Genomic DNA, 18,025 nt, shown 5'->3' on the forward strand with positions numbered 1-18,025 from the left:
GGATCACAGCTTATTTCCGAGAGAAGCAGATAGGGATCGCTTAGACTTCTAGTATATGTAGCACGATGACGACCGTGCATACAGTTAACAAATAGGAGTATTGATTAATTTTGCTTCCCCAGTTAAGGGCTCCATTGATTCAAAGGATCTTCATAAGAATTTTGAAGGATTAAAATCCTTTGGATTTTTTCCTATGTTGGTTGTTGAAACCATAGGATTGAATGCTATAAGAATTTTTTTTATAAGGATTTCTCTGTACTAGTTCCCATAGAACTTTTAGCGTCCCCTCAAACCTCTCAAAGAATCCTTTGTTTTTCGATGATGTAATCAAACAAACCAAAATCATGTAGGATTGAGATGAGCATAACATTTCAATCCCATGCTTTTTCTGTTCCTGCGATTTTAGAATCCTACGCATCAAAGAGCACCTTACTTCATCCTCAAGGTAGCTCGTTTTCTTGTCCGGGCAAATTGGGGAAAAACTGGCAACCAGCTCCAAGCCTCCGACAGATCGCCATTTCCTTTCGCTTACACCACCACACATCAGGGTGAGTTTCCACACGCAGACTTACAAATCGATAGGAAAAGGAAAAAAAAACTAGTACAGTTTCAGAAACACTAAAATTATTCGCTCCAACGCAATCAGCAAAGTGCAGATTGATAGGAAACATGATGATCATCATTCATGGGCCGGGACACTGGCAAGTCTTGACGCAATCGTCTCTGTGCTTGTAGCACGGGCCACCCCAGCAAGGACCATCGCAGCACCACTTGAATGCATTTGGCGGAAATATGGCGTAGCGACAACGATAGCTCACATCCGTTATGTTGATCCCCATCTTGTCGATGCTCTGTCCTAAGAGAAAGAAAATTGAAGTAGTTACAATATATTCTCCCAATAACAAGATAAGTAGATTTATTCTGTATATGAAGTCATAAAGTCTACATGGAAAACCACTCTGGATCTGATCTTTCCATGGGGTTGATGAAGCAACTTTGAACATACCGATGACCACTCGAAATAACAGACTTTAATTGTTAATTTTACCGTATATCGGCGGAGGAGTGGCCAAGCAAATCACAAGAACCAACGAAAGTAGTAGGAGAGCTTGGCCATTGTGCTTGATGTGCTTCGCCATGGTGTGAGAGATTCACTGGGTCTTGGTTATGTATCCTTTACTTGCTGTTCATTGCAGTGTATGCAGAGCCTCACACATAGCTGCACATTGCACATACAGAAGTGGTCATAATCAACTTTAATTCAGAGCCTGTACATTGCACATATGTTTTTTTCTAAGAGAAAATAAGCTTCCTCCTCTCTTCAAGATACATATTTTTCTTGTTTCATCACAGCCGCTGTTATGAGCTACAAAACTGCTATCCAAATCAACTATAATTCAGAGCCCTGTCTACTGGGATTTTGTAAGCTACAAGAGTGATGTCTAAGTCAAGAATTTGGGCTTCAACAGCACCTGAAAGAGTCACTGTAGTGCTGCAGTCTCAGAAGATCTGAGTTGAAGAAACTTACTGTAGTTGTTATGAATCAAAAGAGACAATATCATGTTCTCTGAGTATCTGATGCTCAAATAAACTATGTGGATGATTCTTATTTTGATTCATAAGAAAATTAGCTGGCCGCTTCCCCTAATTGAACTTCTCAAGGAAGCGATCAATGTAAGAGAAGGGTGTCAGAGAGAGCATCCTCCATTTCAGAGTGCTTAGCACGGGAAGCTCCATACTGTGAATAGCATTTGCTTCAGAAGGGAGAGATGACAATGCTCTACCTTCTCACCACCGAGGCGAGGTGGACATGCTCGGGGCGACGACTGCGGAGGAGATCGGGCGGCAACCAGTAGCGACCCGAACCGGCGGCCGGCAGGCAGCTGGAATACGAGGTAGGCGGCCAAGCTAGAAGACGAGGTCGACGGCGCTAGGGTTGGGCAGGAGCTGGGAGAAGAGGTCGGTGGTGGAGCTTGAGGATCCGGTCGATAGAACTCGGTGTCGGGCAGGAGCAGGAGGACGGAGCTCGGGTCGAGAGGCTGCTTACGTCGGCGGTGTCGGGGTCGAGCTGGAGCTGGAGGACGGCGAGGGGATCGGCGCGGCCAGTGGGAGGGGGCGCCGGGAGACGAGGTGGGCGGCGCTCGGGTGCGCTTGCTGGGACGTGGGATGGGGAACGGGCGGCGCACGGCCAGGGTTTGGTGGTGGCGCGGGGTTGGCAACGGCCGGCGGAAGCGGAACGAGGGGAGTGGGAGTGGCTACTGGGCACTCGGTGGTCCAGTGTGAGAGCATCTCCAACAGTCGTTGAAAAAAATTGGTGCCAGCGGCTGGTTAAACATCACAAAAGATTACATTTCCACCACAAATTATCTATGCGTAACAAGGTCTAATACACGTGCCGGCAGGTCTTGATACAGGAATAATATTCATGCTGAAAATATTGCAAGTAAGCCTATTTAGTCAAGTGTGAGTGTTGAATGCCTGTGTCCCTGTATGTACGCCTGTGTATCCACAACATTTTGCCATAATCCCTCGACTGCCATCAGTAAAGGTACTAAACTCCCACGAAATGCAGCTCTAGGGTGAATCAGGGCGTTGAAGGGTGCATGAACCACTTTGTCAGCCTATGTTGACTCATGTTCAACCGCCTTTGAAAAGCCAGGTGCCACTTTAGGAAACACACGTCCCTTCGAGCTCACTCTGGGTGGCGACGCGGCGTGGGGAGGGAAAAAATTGATGGCGTTATGTGCGATTTGTCAATGTAAAGAGGAGCTATAGGGGCGGTCGGTGGGTAGCAGGCTGGGAGCAAGTGGCCTGGCCTGAGCGCCTCGCCGGTCTGAATCTCGCCTGATTTGATTTTTGTTGCCTTCTTCCTTCCATTGATTCTTTCCTGTATCTGGCATTCATCCCTCTTCCAGTCTTTCTTCCCTTTATTTTGATTTAGCCTGTGTGGAGTTAATTGAAAGGAAGTACCACACTTGGGGCAGTTGTAACAGATCAGTATCACTATTCAGATTTTTTGCAAGTCAGTACCACGTTTGAGGCTAATCGTTGCAAAACGAGCTAAACACCGTATTGACGATGTATCTGACCACGCGGCCCCACCTGTCAGGTGACACGTGGCATATTGTTTTTGCAGATAAGACCCCCGCATTGATTTTTGTTGCCTTCTTCCTTCCATTGATTCTTTCCTGTATCTGGCATTCATCCCTCTTCCAGTCTTTCTTCCCTTTGTTTCGATTTAGCCTATGTGGAGTTAATTGCAAGGAAGTACCACACTTGGGGCAGTTGTAACAGATCAGTATCACTACTCAGATTTTTTGCAAGTCAGTACCACGTTTGAGGCTAATCGTTGCAAAACGAGTTAAACGCCGTATTGACGTTGTATCTGACCATGCGGCCCCACCTGTCAGGTGACACGTGGCATATTGTTTTTGCAGATAAGACCCCCGCATTGTACTTAATGACGCAAATGCCCCCGCGATGTTAAAAAAAAGAATTGCGCGCGGCGGGGATTCGAACCCTTGCGGTCCCACCTGTCAGGTGACATGTGGCATATTGTTTTTGCAGATAAGCCCCCCGCATTGATTTTTGTTGCCTTCTTCCTTCCATTGATTCTTTCCTGTATCTGGCATTCATCCGTCTTCCGGTCTTTCTTCCCTTTGTTTCGATTTAGCCTGTGTGGAGTTAATTGCAAGAAAGTACCACAGTTGGGGCAGTTGTAACAGATCAGTATCACTACTCAAATTTTTTGCAAGTCAGTACCACGTTTGAGGCTAATCGTTGCAAAACGAGTTAAACGCCGTATCTGACCATGCGGCCCCACCTGTCAGGTGACACGTGGCATATTGTTTTTGCAGATAAGACCCCCGCATTGTACTTAATGACGCAAATGCCCCCGCGATGTTAAAAAAAGAATTGCGCGCGGCGAGGATTCGAACCCTTGCCGTCCCACCTGTCAGGTGACACGTGGCATATTGTTTTTGCAGATAAGACCCCCGCATTGTACTTAATGACGCAAATGCCCCCGCGATGTTAAAAAAAGAATTGCGCGCGGCGAGGATTCGAACCCTTGCTGTCCCACCTGTCAGGTGACACGTGGCATATTGTTTTTGCAGATAAGACCCCCGCATTGTACTTAATGACGCAAATGCCCCTGCGATGTTAAAAAAAAAGAATTGCGCGCGGCGGGGATTCAAACCCTTGCCGTCCCGGTTTCGACGGAGAGGCCCTGCCACTACGCTAGCCCATGTTGGCTATTGTAGTAATATAGTAGTTTCATATATTATGTGATCTTTAAATAAATAAAACAAACGGAAAAAGCTCGCGTTTGCGCTGATTCGAACCTGCGCCTACGACTGAAAGAAAGAACGCGCCAGCCACTGCAGTAGAAAGATGCCCGCGCCAGGCTAGTGGCATTCTTACATTTATCTAGTTTGGACACGTCCTGGTCTTTTTTCATTTTTAGTTATGTTTTTTGTTTCGCATTTCTTTTTTATATAGGTTTAGAATGCAATATTTTTTGTAAATACAAACTAAACATTATTATATAAATAAACACTGAACATTCTTGTATAATGTACGATGAACAATTTTGTTATACACACTGAACATAAATATACGATGAACTTTCTAAAAAAATGCATAAGCTCCTTTTTTTGTACGTGTTTTTTTGTTTCTGATTTCTTTTATCTTTTTCAGATCTTTGGTATTCTTCGGATTTTCATGTTTTCAATTTTTTTTACAGTTTTTATATAGGTTTAGTATGCAAAAAAGGTTGTAAATACACACTGAACATTATTCTATAAAAATACATTGAACATTATTGTATACTATAAATGAACAATTTTGTTATATACATTGAACATTTTTTTAATATACAATGTACTTTTTAAAATTTATAAATTACAATTTTTTTTGTATACGATGTAATTTTTTAACAATATACGATACACACACTATGTAGGGCACGCGCTATTTATCTTTTTTGTTACCGTATGAAAAAGAGAACGAAGCACAGTATAAAACATTTACGCGTGCTACGTAAACAGAGGAACACTCGCGGCGCAGCGGTAGTGAGCGCGCGCTGCATCGCCCTCGTCGCTTGTTTGAATCCCGGCTGCGGCGCGCTCTCTCTGCGATCGCTACTTTTTTGGTTCGTTTTATTTATTTAACGGTCTAATAATATAAGAACTTAATATCCTAACTGAGCAACTGACTGGGCCTTGCGTAGTGGAAGGGCCTCGCCGTCAAAACAGGGAGGGCGCTGGTTCGAATTCTAGCTTGCGCAATTTCCCTTTTTCAACTTCGCGGGAGCATTTATGTGATTAAGTGCAATGCAGGGGTCTTATTTGCAAAAACAATATGCCACCTGACAGGTGGGGCCGCGCTGTTAGATACAGTGTCAATACATCGTTATACGGCGCTTAGCCTGTTTTGCAACGATTAGCCTCAAACATAGTATGGCCAGAAGAAAGAAAAGGCGACCTCACCGCCAGGAGTCAACTTCGCGGGAGCATTTGTGTGATTAAGTGCAATGCAGGGGTCTTATTTGCAAAAACAATATGCCACCTGACAGGTGGGGCCGCGCTGTCAGATACAGTGTCAATACGTCGTTATACGGCGCTTAGCCTGTTTTGGAACGATTAGCCTCAAACATAGTATGGCCAGAAGAAAGAAAAGGCGACCTCACCGCCAGGAGTCAACTTCGCGGGAGCATTTGTGTGATTAAGTGCAATGCAGGGGTCTTATTTGCAAAAACAATATGCCACCTAACAGGTGGGGCCGCGCTGTCAGATACAGTGTCAATACATCGTTATACGGCGCTTAGCCTGTTTTGCAACGATTAGCCTCAAACATAGTATGGCCAGAAGAAAGAAAAGGCGACCTCACCGCCAGGAGTCTTCCCCGCCGCCGCCGTCCGGCGCCCTCGGTCGTCGGTGGTGAGGGGGATCGTCGGATCCACGCGCGTGGATCGTTTTCTCTTTTGTAGATTAGGATTTTAGTCCGTTCATCGTCTTGGCTTCGGCGGCGGCGATGGCGGCGCTGAATAAAGTTTCTTCGGATTCTACTCCAACAAGGCGATCGGTCTTATGGTTGGGAATGGATTTGGCAATCAGTCTGTTCAAGCAAGGTTTGCATGGCGGCGGCGACATCCTTGTGGTGGACCTGTGTCCTCGGGCTCCGCCGTTGCGACGACATTTGCTCCAGTGCCGGCGCGGAGCTTGGGAGGTAGTCTAGGAGCGGATACAGATTGTGGTCTGCATCGGCGGCATCTGAAAGATGGTGGATCGTGTGCTGGGTTCGCGGTTCGTGGATGGCAGATGTGGTTTTCTCCTCCGGCGTTCTAGTCGTGTGGGGGTGCCGGATCTGGAGTTCGATGGCGTGTCCGGGGTGCTGCCCCGGTCTGATTCATTCAACGGTAATGGTTTTACTTTTGGTGAACCACCTTGGAGGTCCGCAAAGCTGCATGTCAGCGATGGAGCCGTTACGAGCTCAGGTGTGAAGGTGATCCGTCACTTTTCCCTTTGGTGGCTACTGTCATGGTTCCAGAGGCAGGTGACGGATGTTGGTGTCAAGTTCAGAGGTTTCTTCAATCTTGATTGTAATTTTACATCTTGATTGTTGTTCCTTTGTGCAAAAGGCTAGCTTTCTGCCGTCTTTTCAGTTTTGCCAGGTCGGTTACGTGACTTGTACTATGATACTTATGATATAAATGAGACACGTATTATCATGCAAAAAAAAGCCTCAAACATAGTACTGACTTGCAAAAAATCTGAATAGTGGTACTGATCCGTTACAACCGTCCTAAATGTGGTACTTCATTGTAATTAACTCGCCTGTGTGGGACGGTGGCGCCGCAACCTTAGAGGCATTGGTGGCGCACCTCCTGGTGTGGATGAGGTCCAGCAAAGGGTTCGAGGGCCGGTACAACTTCTCCGTCTATGACGGCGCAGACGAGATGGTGTTCCGGGTTGATAACTGCTTACGCCGCCGGAAACTCTTCGCCCGCGAGCAGACCCTCATGGGACTTCAACGGCGCGCTGCTCTTCCCCATGAGGCTGCTACTCGCAACGCCACAGGAGGCCGCCAAGAACCCATCCTCGCCGTCGCCGCTTGGTGCAGGGGATGCCGCCAAGATCCCCCATCCTTGCCGCCACGGCTCGGCGCACAGGAGGCGCCAGGAGCCTCGCCCTAGCTGTCGTCGCTTGGCATACGGGAGGCCGCCACGAGCTGTACCCTCGCCGTTACCGCTCGGCTCACGGGAGGCCGTGAAGAGCATCACCGTTGTCGCCGTCTATTGGGGGACAAGAGGTTGCCACGAGCCTCACTCTCGCCGCCGCCGCTCGACCATAGGAACCCGCTACGCTTGCGTGCTTCTGGACAAGGGCTCCTCCGAGGCATTTGTGGTGTCGTCGATGATCTTTGCCGGGCACGCGGACCAAGCTATGGCGGAGCTGTATGGCGTTGACTTCCTTGTGGTCGACGCAGCGGCGATGCTGGCGGCAATCTGGCCTAGAGCATCCGTTGCTACCTAGCCTAGCGCATCTCAATGGCAAGCTGAGAATGAGATACATGTAGTAAGCAGCTAGCCACCCAATTGGGCGATCAATGTGTAGGATGCCCACCTCCTCGTGGGGCACAGGAAGTGTTCGACGAAATGGCTAGCATCAGCAAAACCGCCATCTCTATTCTTCCAGTACCATAGTTTTATGTTCACGTGTTGGTAGTGGTTCAGGCTAAGACATGCAAACTTCTGCTTTATGGATGTCCTGCAGAACTGGGCATTTTCTCAGAGTTGTTGTGATCTTGCCCTCTTTATTTGGCCTTCTTTTGGTGCACTCAAAAACCGGTCAATTGTACACCAACTCTATGTTCCACTACAACAAACTGGCTATTGTTCATTTAGTTTTTGAATTTTGTACACCTAACTCTATGTCGCTCTTGCGATAAACCAAAATGTTCTCCACCTTGTGAATATAATGCAATGAGTAGGAGCTTGATTTCCTTTCTTGGTGAGACAAAATATCATCAATCTTCCAGATGGTGGATTTTAGCTTGCAAGAGGTATGTTCATTGAAAGATTTCAAACATAATTAGGAGCATGAATTGCACAAGACTGCTGAGCTATCTACGACATAAATTGCTAGCTAAATCTGTAACTCTGGTATATTTTTGGTCCATTGAGCTATCTGGAACATGAATTGGTAACTTCATCCTACATTTTTATTTGATAAAAGAACTACATCTTTCATGTATGCAATTTCTTTTGACTTTTGCAGAACAGATGGATTTAATGAGAGAACTGGGCATGCAAGTATTTTGGTATTCCATTAGATTTATGCAACTCTGATAAAGCTTTTAGTCGGCCAGTTCTCTAATTTCATAGCTGATGTTGCTTGCCCTGAATAAGAGACTGAAGAACTGAGCACTCATTCAAAGTATTTTGCTATTAACATTCAGGTTTATACAACTCTGATAAGCTTTTAGTGGATTTCGTATTCTAATAGCATAGGTACATTCCTAAAATAAGAGATTGTCTATCAAGCAAAACCGAAAGAGACATGGAGAGTAAGAATGCAGATGGAGTAATGAAAACATGTCGTTCTCTGAATCACTGTCTAGCTTCAAATTCAGAAGTTGTGCTTGAGTTCACATGCCAGAAATGAGGTACTAGGCTTCAATAATAAAATATATAGTGTTTTAAGGTAACATAGTCATCTCTTCAGTTACTAAGCTCCTGGGAAATAGCAATCCCACAATGATGTTGCATTTTTTCTGACTGCAATGCCCCCGCCTGTCAGATGGAGAAATGTTGTGTCCCACCTCCTAGGTGGAGCTGCTCTGCGCGTGTCGCCTATTGCCATATCGTCGGTTCCTGATGAACCAGTCGTCGTTTTCACGGGCTTTGACCGCCGCTTTTCGCGAGGGGAGGTGGTTGCGTGGACAGTGAAAAACTAAAAAATCTGGATCCACGTTCTATGTTTTTTCGAGTTGGTTAGCAAAAGCATTACTGGAGCTAAGGTAAGGATTGATCCATCTGGATCCACGTTCTGTTAAGTAACAGCTAGCTGGATATAGTTTAATTTAGTTAATGTACATTGTTACATATGACCATTTCTGCAATATTACTATCCATTTCTGAAGCAGTAGTGATGATTTGCATGTTCCAATTTTCTATGAATGTTGATTCTTTCATGGCAGAAGGAATGAATGATAAATGAGAGAAGCTTGGGAACTATCGGCTGATACCTCCTTTAAGGTCAAATATATTTTGTTGTAGCGTACATCTGTCCAAAATAATGGTGTTCAGAAAATTCAACTTTCTATGATTTATATAGCTTTTACTGCAGGAATAAATACTAGGTAGTACCATGCTGCAATGCTATCATTTTGACCAACAAAATTTGATTTTCCTCTTCCTAATTTCAATCATGACAACCTGTAATGAAGCTGTGGTGATGTAGAGGTATGAACACGGAATTTAAAAAGCTTATGAGCTAAAGAGCTTTGGAATAATGGATGCTAATAATGACTCCTCCTGCAATGGTCACACACCTATAGATTCTTCAAATGGCAATGGTTAAGTCAATATCATTTCAAATAGCTAGGGTAAATGTTACTATCTTTTAAATTAAACAATGATTTATTCTTCTTTCCCATTTTGACTTCTAGCCGGTTCAAATTACAAGAATATATTTACTATCAATGGTTGTGGAAATCCACGATTTTGGATCTAGCTATGCTCGGTGATCTCCAGTACTGCCATGTCTCGCACACATTTTAAATGATAGTTCCACTCTTCTGTTATGATCTTTTGGTCCATTATTATAAGTTAGCGCTATGTTTTTCATTGTGCCCACAAGGTTGCAAGTATTATCGCCATTTGTTAGCAAGTTGCATCAGCAAATACCTGGCATTTATTATTATTTTTATCATGGTAACTATAGTCTCTTATCTGACAAAACAACATTAAGTTCAAAGCTTCTTTTCAGATATGCATGCATCATTGTTATGCTGCTTTTATTGTTTTTGTCAAGTGAAATTTTGATTATACACTTGTTTATCAGCAGACATTTGATTGAAGATGAAGAAGAGGATTATCACTCCAGGCCTGCAATAGAAGCTTAGTAGTGTATTAGTTATAGCAAAATTGGCATTTATAAAAAGCTAAGGTGAGAGAAATATCTTGATGATTGTGGTAAGATAGTGTGCTTATGTATGTCCTTGATTTTGGTATTTGTCCTTCAAATAAATGATGGATTAATTGATTTATGGCAGTATGGCTGTAATTGTCCTATGATCTCCTATGTACTATGTAAGAGATGAACAGAAAACATATTGAAATGATTAGCATTTCTTCCTTTGTAGGAGTACCTATTTTCTGTTTGAAGATAACTAATATTGTGTCTTGGTAAGACATGGTTGGAGCTCCTCTTTTGGGATGGCATGCCTGATTGGTGGATTGGTTGATCCTGGAAGAGATGTGGGAAGTAATGTCCTTGCAATATGTTTCATCCCAATTTGTGCTCCCAGGAACAATTAATATGCTGGGGAAGGGAAGTAATGTTTAGTAAAAAATATGTAATTATAATCCAAGGGACTTCTCTGTAGTACAAATATCCCAGAGCTTGGCTGATTGCCTACTTTTGTTTTGGTAAATATAATTCTATATGTGATGTTTTGCCCCTTAAAACAATACATTGTTTAGATTGATTGACTATAAAACCATTTTCACAACAACAATGAGAAAAACGGCGCGGCAAGGCGCGCATTTCCCTCTAGTCAGCTACATATGCGCTATGCTCAGAGCACTGTTAACCCGGCGAACATGAGCGCAGCAAGCGCAAAGCATAATCCTACAATCGTCGCAAATGCCTACAGAATGGTAAATGTAACCAAAAAAAAAAAGAAACACATTAGAGGGTCGGTGATTAAACCTAGCACCTTCCCATTGCTTAAGGCTCGAACAAACTGCTGCCAGTAAAAAAAGTGAATGGGAAGTCTCATAGTTTACCTTTCCTTCTGACTGGAAATTGAACTTGACAGTGAACCATCTCACTCCTCTATCGACAAGAGGGGCCAGTGCAAGGGCTCTATAGTAAACTAAAGAAGTCGTCTGTTAGAACATATGGCAATGGACTTCGACAAGTAGCAATGCATTCTTTAAAACTTGAAAAGCTTAAGGATGTTCCTCAAGTTACCACTGCAAAGCAGAGTAGTATCCAACTATGCTTCACTACACTAATCCGGGTAACAAGTTATACACTGAGTTGGAGACTAACTCACCCTCCTGCGAGAAGAATTTTAGTAACTTGACTACCAGCCCACAACATTGCCATTAATTTAAGGAATCTGTTTTAATTGGTATAGAACACATTATAGTGGGAACTGCTTTACAAGAAACATATTTTACAACCATTACCATACCTCTCCACTGTTGCAGCATAACCCATCCTACCAGGAGCAGGCGAAAAATGGAACCTGAAAAGTAAATCAGTCAGTGACTCCCTTCCGGTCCATCCAATGCTCCTATTGCATCTGCAGTTGTTTTGGCTCATGAAGATGCATGAAGTGAAATAAGGTTTTAAGTGAATTAATGGTCTTTTTCTCATGACCGATGAAAACTTTACATTTTGAAATTACATAATAAAATGTTTGTTCTGAAATTAATGGAAAACTAAAAAACAGCATGGCATCACAGTTACCATGCATTGACCTACCAAACTAATAAAAAGGTGGTGACATAATACACAATATTATGTAGTCGATAAGACAAAACTCCAGCAGCACCATATCTCTTCAATTGTTCTAGCAACCTGAACCAGCAATAAGACATGAGAAATGGTGAACTGTCATTTTATAAGACAAAATTTAAAGAGTAAACATGATGTGTCATTCCAAGTATTGGTATAATTGGCCATAGGGGACATATTAGTATAACATGAAAAAGGTTTGAGAGCTTGACTTGACATTCATTAGACTCCGTTGCATGGATGGTGCTAGGTTCTTCTGTAATACATGCGAGGGTATCGGTATAACAATCCATGACTAAGGTTGAGTCCTTAGGCTCAATTAAATGGATGATGCAAGGTTCTTCTGTAAGGTATTACTCACACTACCATTATATGCTATATGTTAGTCCTAGCCTAGCAATTTTTCTGCCCATATATATTTGCATAAAAGACTAACTAATTTTCAAGCGAACCCAAATAGATACAAGAGCACCAACTTTGGTGAGGTCTTCTGCTTCTCTGAGTACATTCTAGTGCAGAATGCAAACTCAACTGTTAAGCTAAAGTCCTAAAGACTGTCATGGGACATGATAAAACGAAGATGTATTATTGTCTTTGGATTTACAGTTAGTTGTGGATACTCTTTAGGCAAAAATCTTCTGAAAAAATCTTTGCCATAATTTCTTTCCCCTGTATGAAAGAAGAAAATAATTCATCCCTAGAAAAACACAAAAAATTGGAGAAGCAAAGTTATTATGTGCCACAAAGATCATACCGGTCGAGCCTCCTTGTAGCTGCTTGCTTTCTTCAATATTAACTGCATGCATGAACCTAAAAAGAAAATACAGATCAGAATATGCATCAACAAAAAAACATGTACCCAAATCTAAATTATATTATTGTAAGTGTTCGTTTGTTTTAAGGAGTTCCCTTAATTCCTTATTCCCTAAATGAGCGGTTTTCAACTTTACATAATAGCGCCAGTAACTACCTACGGGGATTTACAAAAGGTCAAAAATTGCATCAGAGTTACACTCCTAACGATGCAACATAAATTCCATGAATATGATGTACGCGTTGCAGGCATGTTTTTGTCTACCCAACAAAAGCGCGGGTAATTTCAGGATTTTGCCAATCAAAGAAGCACCAGGACTAGCTGATTGCCTCTACTCTCATCACGCTACAAATTCAAATTTTACTACAACATTTCAGAATTATTATCTTCTACTCCCTCTTTTCAAATGTAAGTCTTTTTATTGATTCCAACAAGGGACTACGTACGAAGCAAAAATGAGTAAATCTACACTCTAAAATATGTCTATATACATCCGTATGTTGTAGTCCATTTGAAATCTCTAAAAGGACTTATGTTTAGGAACGGAGGGAGTAGTTCCAGGAAGACAACAGACATCCTAACAATATTTTGTTAATTTTCTGCATTAGTTACTAGTTACAACTCTTTTAGTGGAAGTATTACACATCTCAGTTAACAAAATTATCTGTAAGAAGTTTACAAAATGAGAAATGTCCTCCAAAAGTTTGTTAAGCATCCTAGGGATTAATCTGCAACATTCTTTGGGCTTGGAGAACATATCTTCACTGGAAAGTCTATTATGCTTCCAAAATGTGCTCATAATAATTGTTGTTTGTATAGTTGAATAACATGACATTATTGTATGTGTAGTATTTCATCAGTTGTTGGATTCATGTCATACCAAGAAACATCATTTGTTACAATTGGATAGAGATTCCTCACTGATCCTTTGAGGTGAAAGCATGCTTCTCATCTTATAGTGTTTGCTATGATTGCACAAGCTAATTTTTTATCCTCTAGTGTTCTTACCTTTTATTAATGTTAGGGTGTCATATTGAATACCATGCATATTTTTACCAAGCACTGACAGTATGTTTCTGTACCAAAAAAATCAAAATGGTTGTAGGGTGCGATTTTACTATGATCATTCGGATATTTTTTTACAAGAGGTGGTATAAGCAAAGGCTCTAAAATCATAAACTTAAGTGAGGATGTATTCGCAATATTATTTACCCGGGGAGATAGATGCCCTTAAAACCATTGATATGGATCAAGTATTAGACATTTTTATAGTTTAGGTTCTTTGTATAAATTGTACGTGACATTAATCTTCAAACCTTTTTATACTAAATATTTATACCTCCTTATACCTCATTTCATCACCAATCTTAATAAAAAAAATCTCAATACAACATTTAGTGACATTAATAATTTACCTATATTGAAGAAAAACAGTCGGTTTAATACAATTCAGAAATCTATTATAATTTTTATCTCTGGTCATTTAGTTGAACTCTAATCAAAGTAAACATGGTGAGAAAAAGAGAATTCTAGGGAGGGGTGATGAGTGTGTTTGTGTCATATAAATAGTGTATTTATATGTGTTTGTGCCTACTCCAATATCCTGATAATGTTTTGTACAATCTACAGGTCAGAAAAATATCCTAAATAAATATTTTGAGGGTGTGCTTTTCTAGTTTGGTTTGTTAGAAATTCTAGAGTGTATAAGTTAGCAATAAATGCCTTTCTCCTCAATAACTGACGTGTAATTGTCTATAAACTTTCTTCACGACTATTTCCAAGTCGGGGCGGTCGTGTGGCACTCCCCCCCGATCTTGTACATATTTCTGCCATCGACCAAGGGTCATAAGAGCGCGGCTCAAAAATATGTGGGAGTCATGGTAGAATGCCAAAAATTCACATCCTGTCGTGGAATTAACACGTCAGGCGTCCTTGCAGAAGGACTTAGTCATGGAGCCATCGCAACGAGATTAGAAAAAAGGGGTTAAAACGGACAAGGGACACGAGAGTTTTATACTAGTTCGGCCCCTTACGATGAGGGTAAAAGCCTACGTCTAGTTGTGATGGGATTATTGGGGTTTCGATGATCAGGGAGAAAATACGCTTGCCCGAGTCTCGAGTTGTTGTTTCTTGTCTCTGAACCGCCGCCGGGTCGTCCCTTTATATACACAGTTTGATGCTCGGCCGGTTTACAGAGTTCCGAGGCCGGCTCATACAAGTGTCCGGCTCGGTCTCTTCCTTTCCCTAACTTACAACACAAGTTATACAACTATGGCGGTTTACAACTATGGGCCCTAATCTGCCTTTGGGCTCTTGGCCTCTAAGCTTTACTAGTAGAGTGCCATCTTCTTTATCTTCATGGGCTTCAATACGGATGAGCGTGAACCGGCCCCTCCTGGGCGGTTTACACTCAGTAGTTATATCCTCAACATTAGGCCCCAGATTGAACCTGTTGATGTCAATCTTCAATACTTAGAAAAATTCCCTGAATATCTTCTTACAATCCTCGTAAACCGCCATGATATCTTCTCCTTGTAAACTTTGGTAAACCGCCATGACGTCATCTTCTAAAATTGCAATAAATCGATATGATGTCATCTCTGTATAAAAAGGTTATAAAGATTCCCTTCATTTAATTAACTTCCGAAGATCGAGGCGATAGCTGCGCCCCCTCTTGCCGCTTCGGGCTCCTCGATTCTCATGCCTGCCGCTTATCCCCTTGCCTTTATAAATAAGACCGGGGGTCCTTCCATTTCCCCCCTTGCCTCTTCGCATCTTCCTCCTCGCGACCTCGAAGAGCTCAAGCATCGCCGCCGCCGTCGACCCTTGAACCTGCACCGACTAGGCCGCTGCATCATCCTATTCGTACCAGGGACCTTGCGACACTCCTCCGCCGCTACGTGGCCCTGGTAAGTACTCCCTTCCTCAACTATCAAATCTGCATTAGGGTTCCAAAGTTCTTCGGTGTTCATCAGCATTCATCGGTGCTCATCTGCTTTCCCTTAGCATCTTCTTGAATCTAGCTAGGACTGACAGCTTCCTCTAGTGGCCGAAGCCGTAGTTTTAATCTATCCCTCCATAGTATCTCGTTGTTCCTAGATAGATCCCATCTGGACTATTAATGTTCTACCGTCGCCATTTTTAGGCCTCAGAAAATTTTCTTTACTAGGCCGCGGTAGATCCAAAATTACAATGCCATCTTGCGAAACCTGTTTCTTCAGTACTTGGTAAATTTTAGATGTGCTTCTTCCATTTGTAGGCGGTTTAACCTTTAAAAAATGATAATCCGCCAGGTACCATTAGCCCTCACATAAACCACCACCTTAACTTGAGCACAAATATCCGGTTTATAGTGCATATATGTTTGAATTAAATCCCCTGGTTTAACACCGGTTTCTGCACATCAATCTTGAATCGTGAACTGACTTTTGCACTTCCTTTACAGTTTGTCTTCCAAAATGGCCAAGCAATTTGCCTCTTGCAACTGGGTTCCTTCCCGGATCACAGAAACACAACTCAATGGATATGTTCTAACTGGTGCTTTGGCTAAGAAGGAGGTCATTCATTTGCGAGTCCCTGGCTCTGAGTGCCCTCCTGAACCTCAAGATGGATAAGTGGTTGTATTTATGCAGCATATAGACCGTGGATTTAGCCCTCCCGGATCAAAGTTTTTCCGAGATGTACTTGCTAGCTTCCAACTCCATCCTCAAGACATTGGACCGAACTCCGTGTCCAACATATGCAATTTCCAAGTGTTTTGTGAAGTTTACCTTCAAGAAGAACCAATTGTTGAGCTCTTCCGGGACTTCTTCCACTTAAACCGCCGAACTAAATTCTCTGATGGCCCCAATACTGAACTTGGCGGAGTGTCTATTCAGAAGAGGAAAGAAGTCGATTTTCCTCATGCCAAACATCACAGCCACCCCAAAGATTGGAATCAAACATGGTTCTATTGTCAGAACATTGCTCCTGCTGATGAAAACCCTCTCCGAGTTACTGTGCTCACCGGCTCAGCAATGGCCATCCACTGCCTCAACGGCTCACTGCCAAAGAACGACAAACTTATGCACCTCAACTTGCTAAGCTCCGGGCTTTCCTAGCAAACGGCTTAACCGACATTGACCTCGTTCGTTGCTGGGTTTCGTGGGGTATCCTGCCTTTAAGTCGCCGCACCAGGTTGATGCATGAGTATACCGGGGACATCAAGGACCCTCAATGGCACCATGAAATAGAGATAACTGATGATGAAGTCACTGAGGCTGTCAAGAAGATGCTGGATGAACCGATCACTGAATGCGGCAAAACTGGGATGCATCCCTTTTATGCCTCCAACAAACCTCCAGCAGTAAAAAAATTTATCCTTCTGCCTTTTTGATCCTTCTCCGCTTTAACACTGTTCTGATAATCCTTTGTTTATTCTTATAGGCCAAAGATCCTTTCTGGAAGAGGAAAACTCAGGACAAACCGCCAAAAACTCAAGACAAACCGCCGAGGGCTGCTCGTGCCAAGAGCAAGGCCATCAAGAAGCCAGCCAAGAAGAAAACCGTCGAGTCCTCTGATCCGCCCGAAGATGTTGATGATTCGGAACAAGAGGTAGACCTTGACTCCCTTGGCTCATTTTTCATACATCTTATTGACAACGACCATTACCAGGATGATGCGGAAGCTAGCCTTGCTGACAATGTAGAGGTAATCTCCCTTTCCTCCAATTCCGATCTTGTGCCAGTAAGAAAAATTCGTCGCGCAGTCCGGAAAGTGAAGCGTTCACATCCTTTCACTCATTTGGATCCACAGCATCCTGAAGCTTGTCGCACAACCCGGCATAGTGGCCAGCAAGTCACTTCTTCCGGTACCCTCTTAATCCTTCTGACTCAAATTATCAGGTAATTTCCAATTCATCCTCTGGCGATTCATCAACCACGCAAATGCCTCCCCTTAAGACCGTCCCTGGGTAAGTACAATAATCTTAGCTTTGCCTTCTTGCGCCGGTTTACCATATTAATCCTTTGTATGCCATTTTGCAGTGCCAAAGCCCGATTTAGCAAGAAGGCAAAAACTAATGCTCCCACTGGTGAAATTGAACTAGATAGGACCTCAGAAGGTGCTGGCGGAGATGTTGATGTCGCCATGGATGACTCTATGCCACAAGGCCAGGCCACTGATGCTGACCCGCCCGAAGTTAACCCGACGAGCCCTCATATCAATCCACCAAGCCCACAAGACAAACCGGCGAGCCCAAATACAACAACTGATGATGTTGTGATTACTGGGGTTGGCCATACTTCTCCTGGTAATCCTGTCGCTTTGGCAAAGCACAGTGCCAAAGTGGAATCTGCTGCTGAAGAGAAAGGCAAGTGGAAGGCTGATGTGTCGAGTTATGCTCATCTCCCCGCTCAGGAACTTCATTCTGGATACCTAAACCGCGTATACACCAGTCGTGACTATGAGGCCGGTTTGG

General features: G+C 43.1%; 1 protein-coding gene and 1 long non-coding RNA gene across 2 annotated transcripts; both read right to left on the reverse strand.

Moving 5' to 3' along the window:
* Positions 1–415: 415 nt before the first annotated feature.
* On the reverse strand, positions 416–2,285 carry LOC123116167 (uncharacterized). The gene is made up of 3 exons (XR_006456968.1): positions 1,785–2,285; positions 1,049–1,219; positions 416–856 (listed from the first exon to the last, which is right to left on the reverse strand). It is a non-coding gene; the product is annotated as an uncharacterized lncRNA (long non-coding RNA).
* Positions 2,286–10,803: 8,518 nt separating this feature from the next.
* On the reverse strand, positions 10,804–17,696 carry LOC123114789 (uncharacterized). The gene is made up of 6 exons (XM_044536199.1): positions 17,527–17,696; positions 11,721–11,816; positions 11,428–11,481; positions 11,287–11,352; positions 11,015–11,093; positions 10,804–10,875 (listed from the first exon to the last, which is right to left on the reverse strand). The coding sequence occupies exons 1-6, from the start codon at positions 17,694–17,696 to the stop codon at positions 10,804–10,806; spliced, it is 537 nt and encodes a 178-aa protein (XP_044392134.1).
* Between the last annotated feature and the right edge of the window lie 329 nt (positions 17,697–18,025).

The sequence above is a fragment of the Triticum aestivum genome, chromosome 5B, assembly GCF_018294505.1.
Source record: "Triticum aestivum cultivar Chinese Spring chromosome 5B, IWGSC CS RefSeq v2.1, whole genome shotgun sequence".
NCBI lineage: Eukaryota > Viridiplantae > Streptophyta > Magnoliopsida > Poales > Poaceae > Triticum > Triticum aestivum.

Excerpts from the sequence above, each read along its gene's own strand:
- LOC123114789 (XM_044536199.1), bottom strand. The coding sequence starts at position 17,696 with ATGGCGACATCAACATCTCCGCCAGCACCTTCTGAGGTCCTATCTAGT. Across the intron at positions 11,094-11,286 it reads AAAATTCTTCTCGCAGGAGG|AGCCCTTGCACTGGCCCCTC; the intron begins GTGAGTTAGTCT and ends AGTTTACTATAG. Across the intron at positions 10,876-11,014 it reads ATTTCCAGTCAGAAGGAAAG|GCATTTGCGACGATTGTAGG; the intron begins GTAAACTATGAG and ends ACCATTCTGTAG.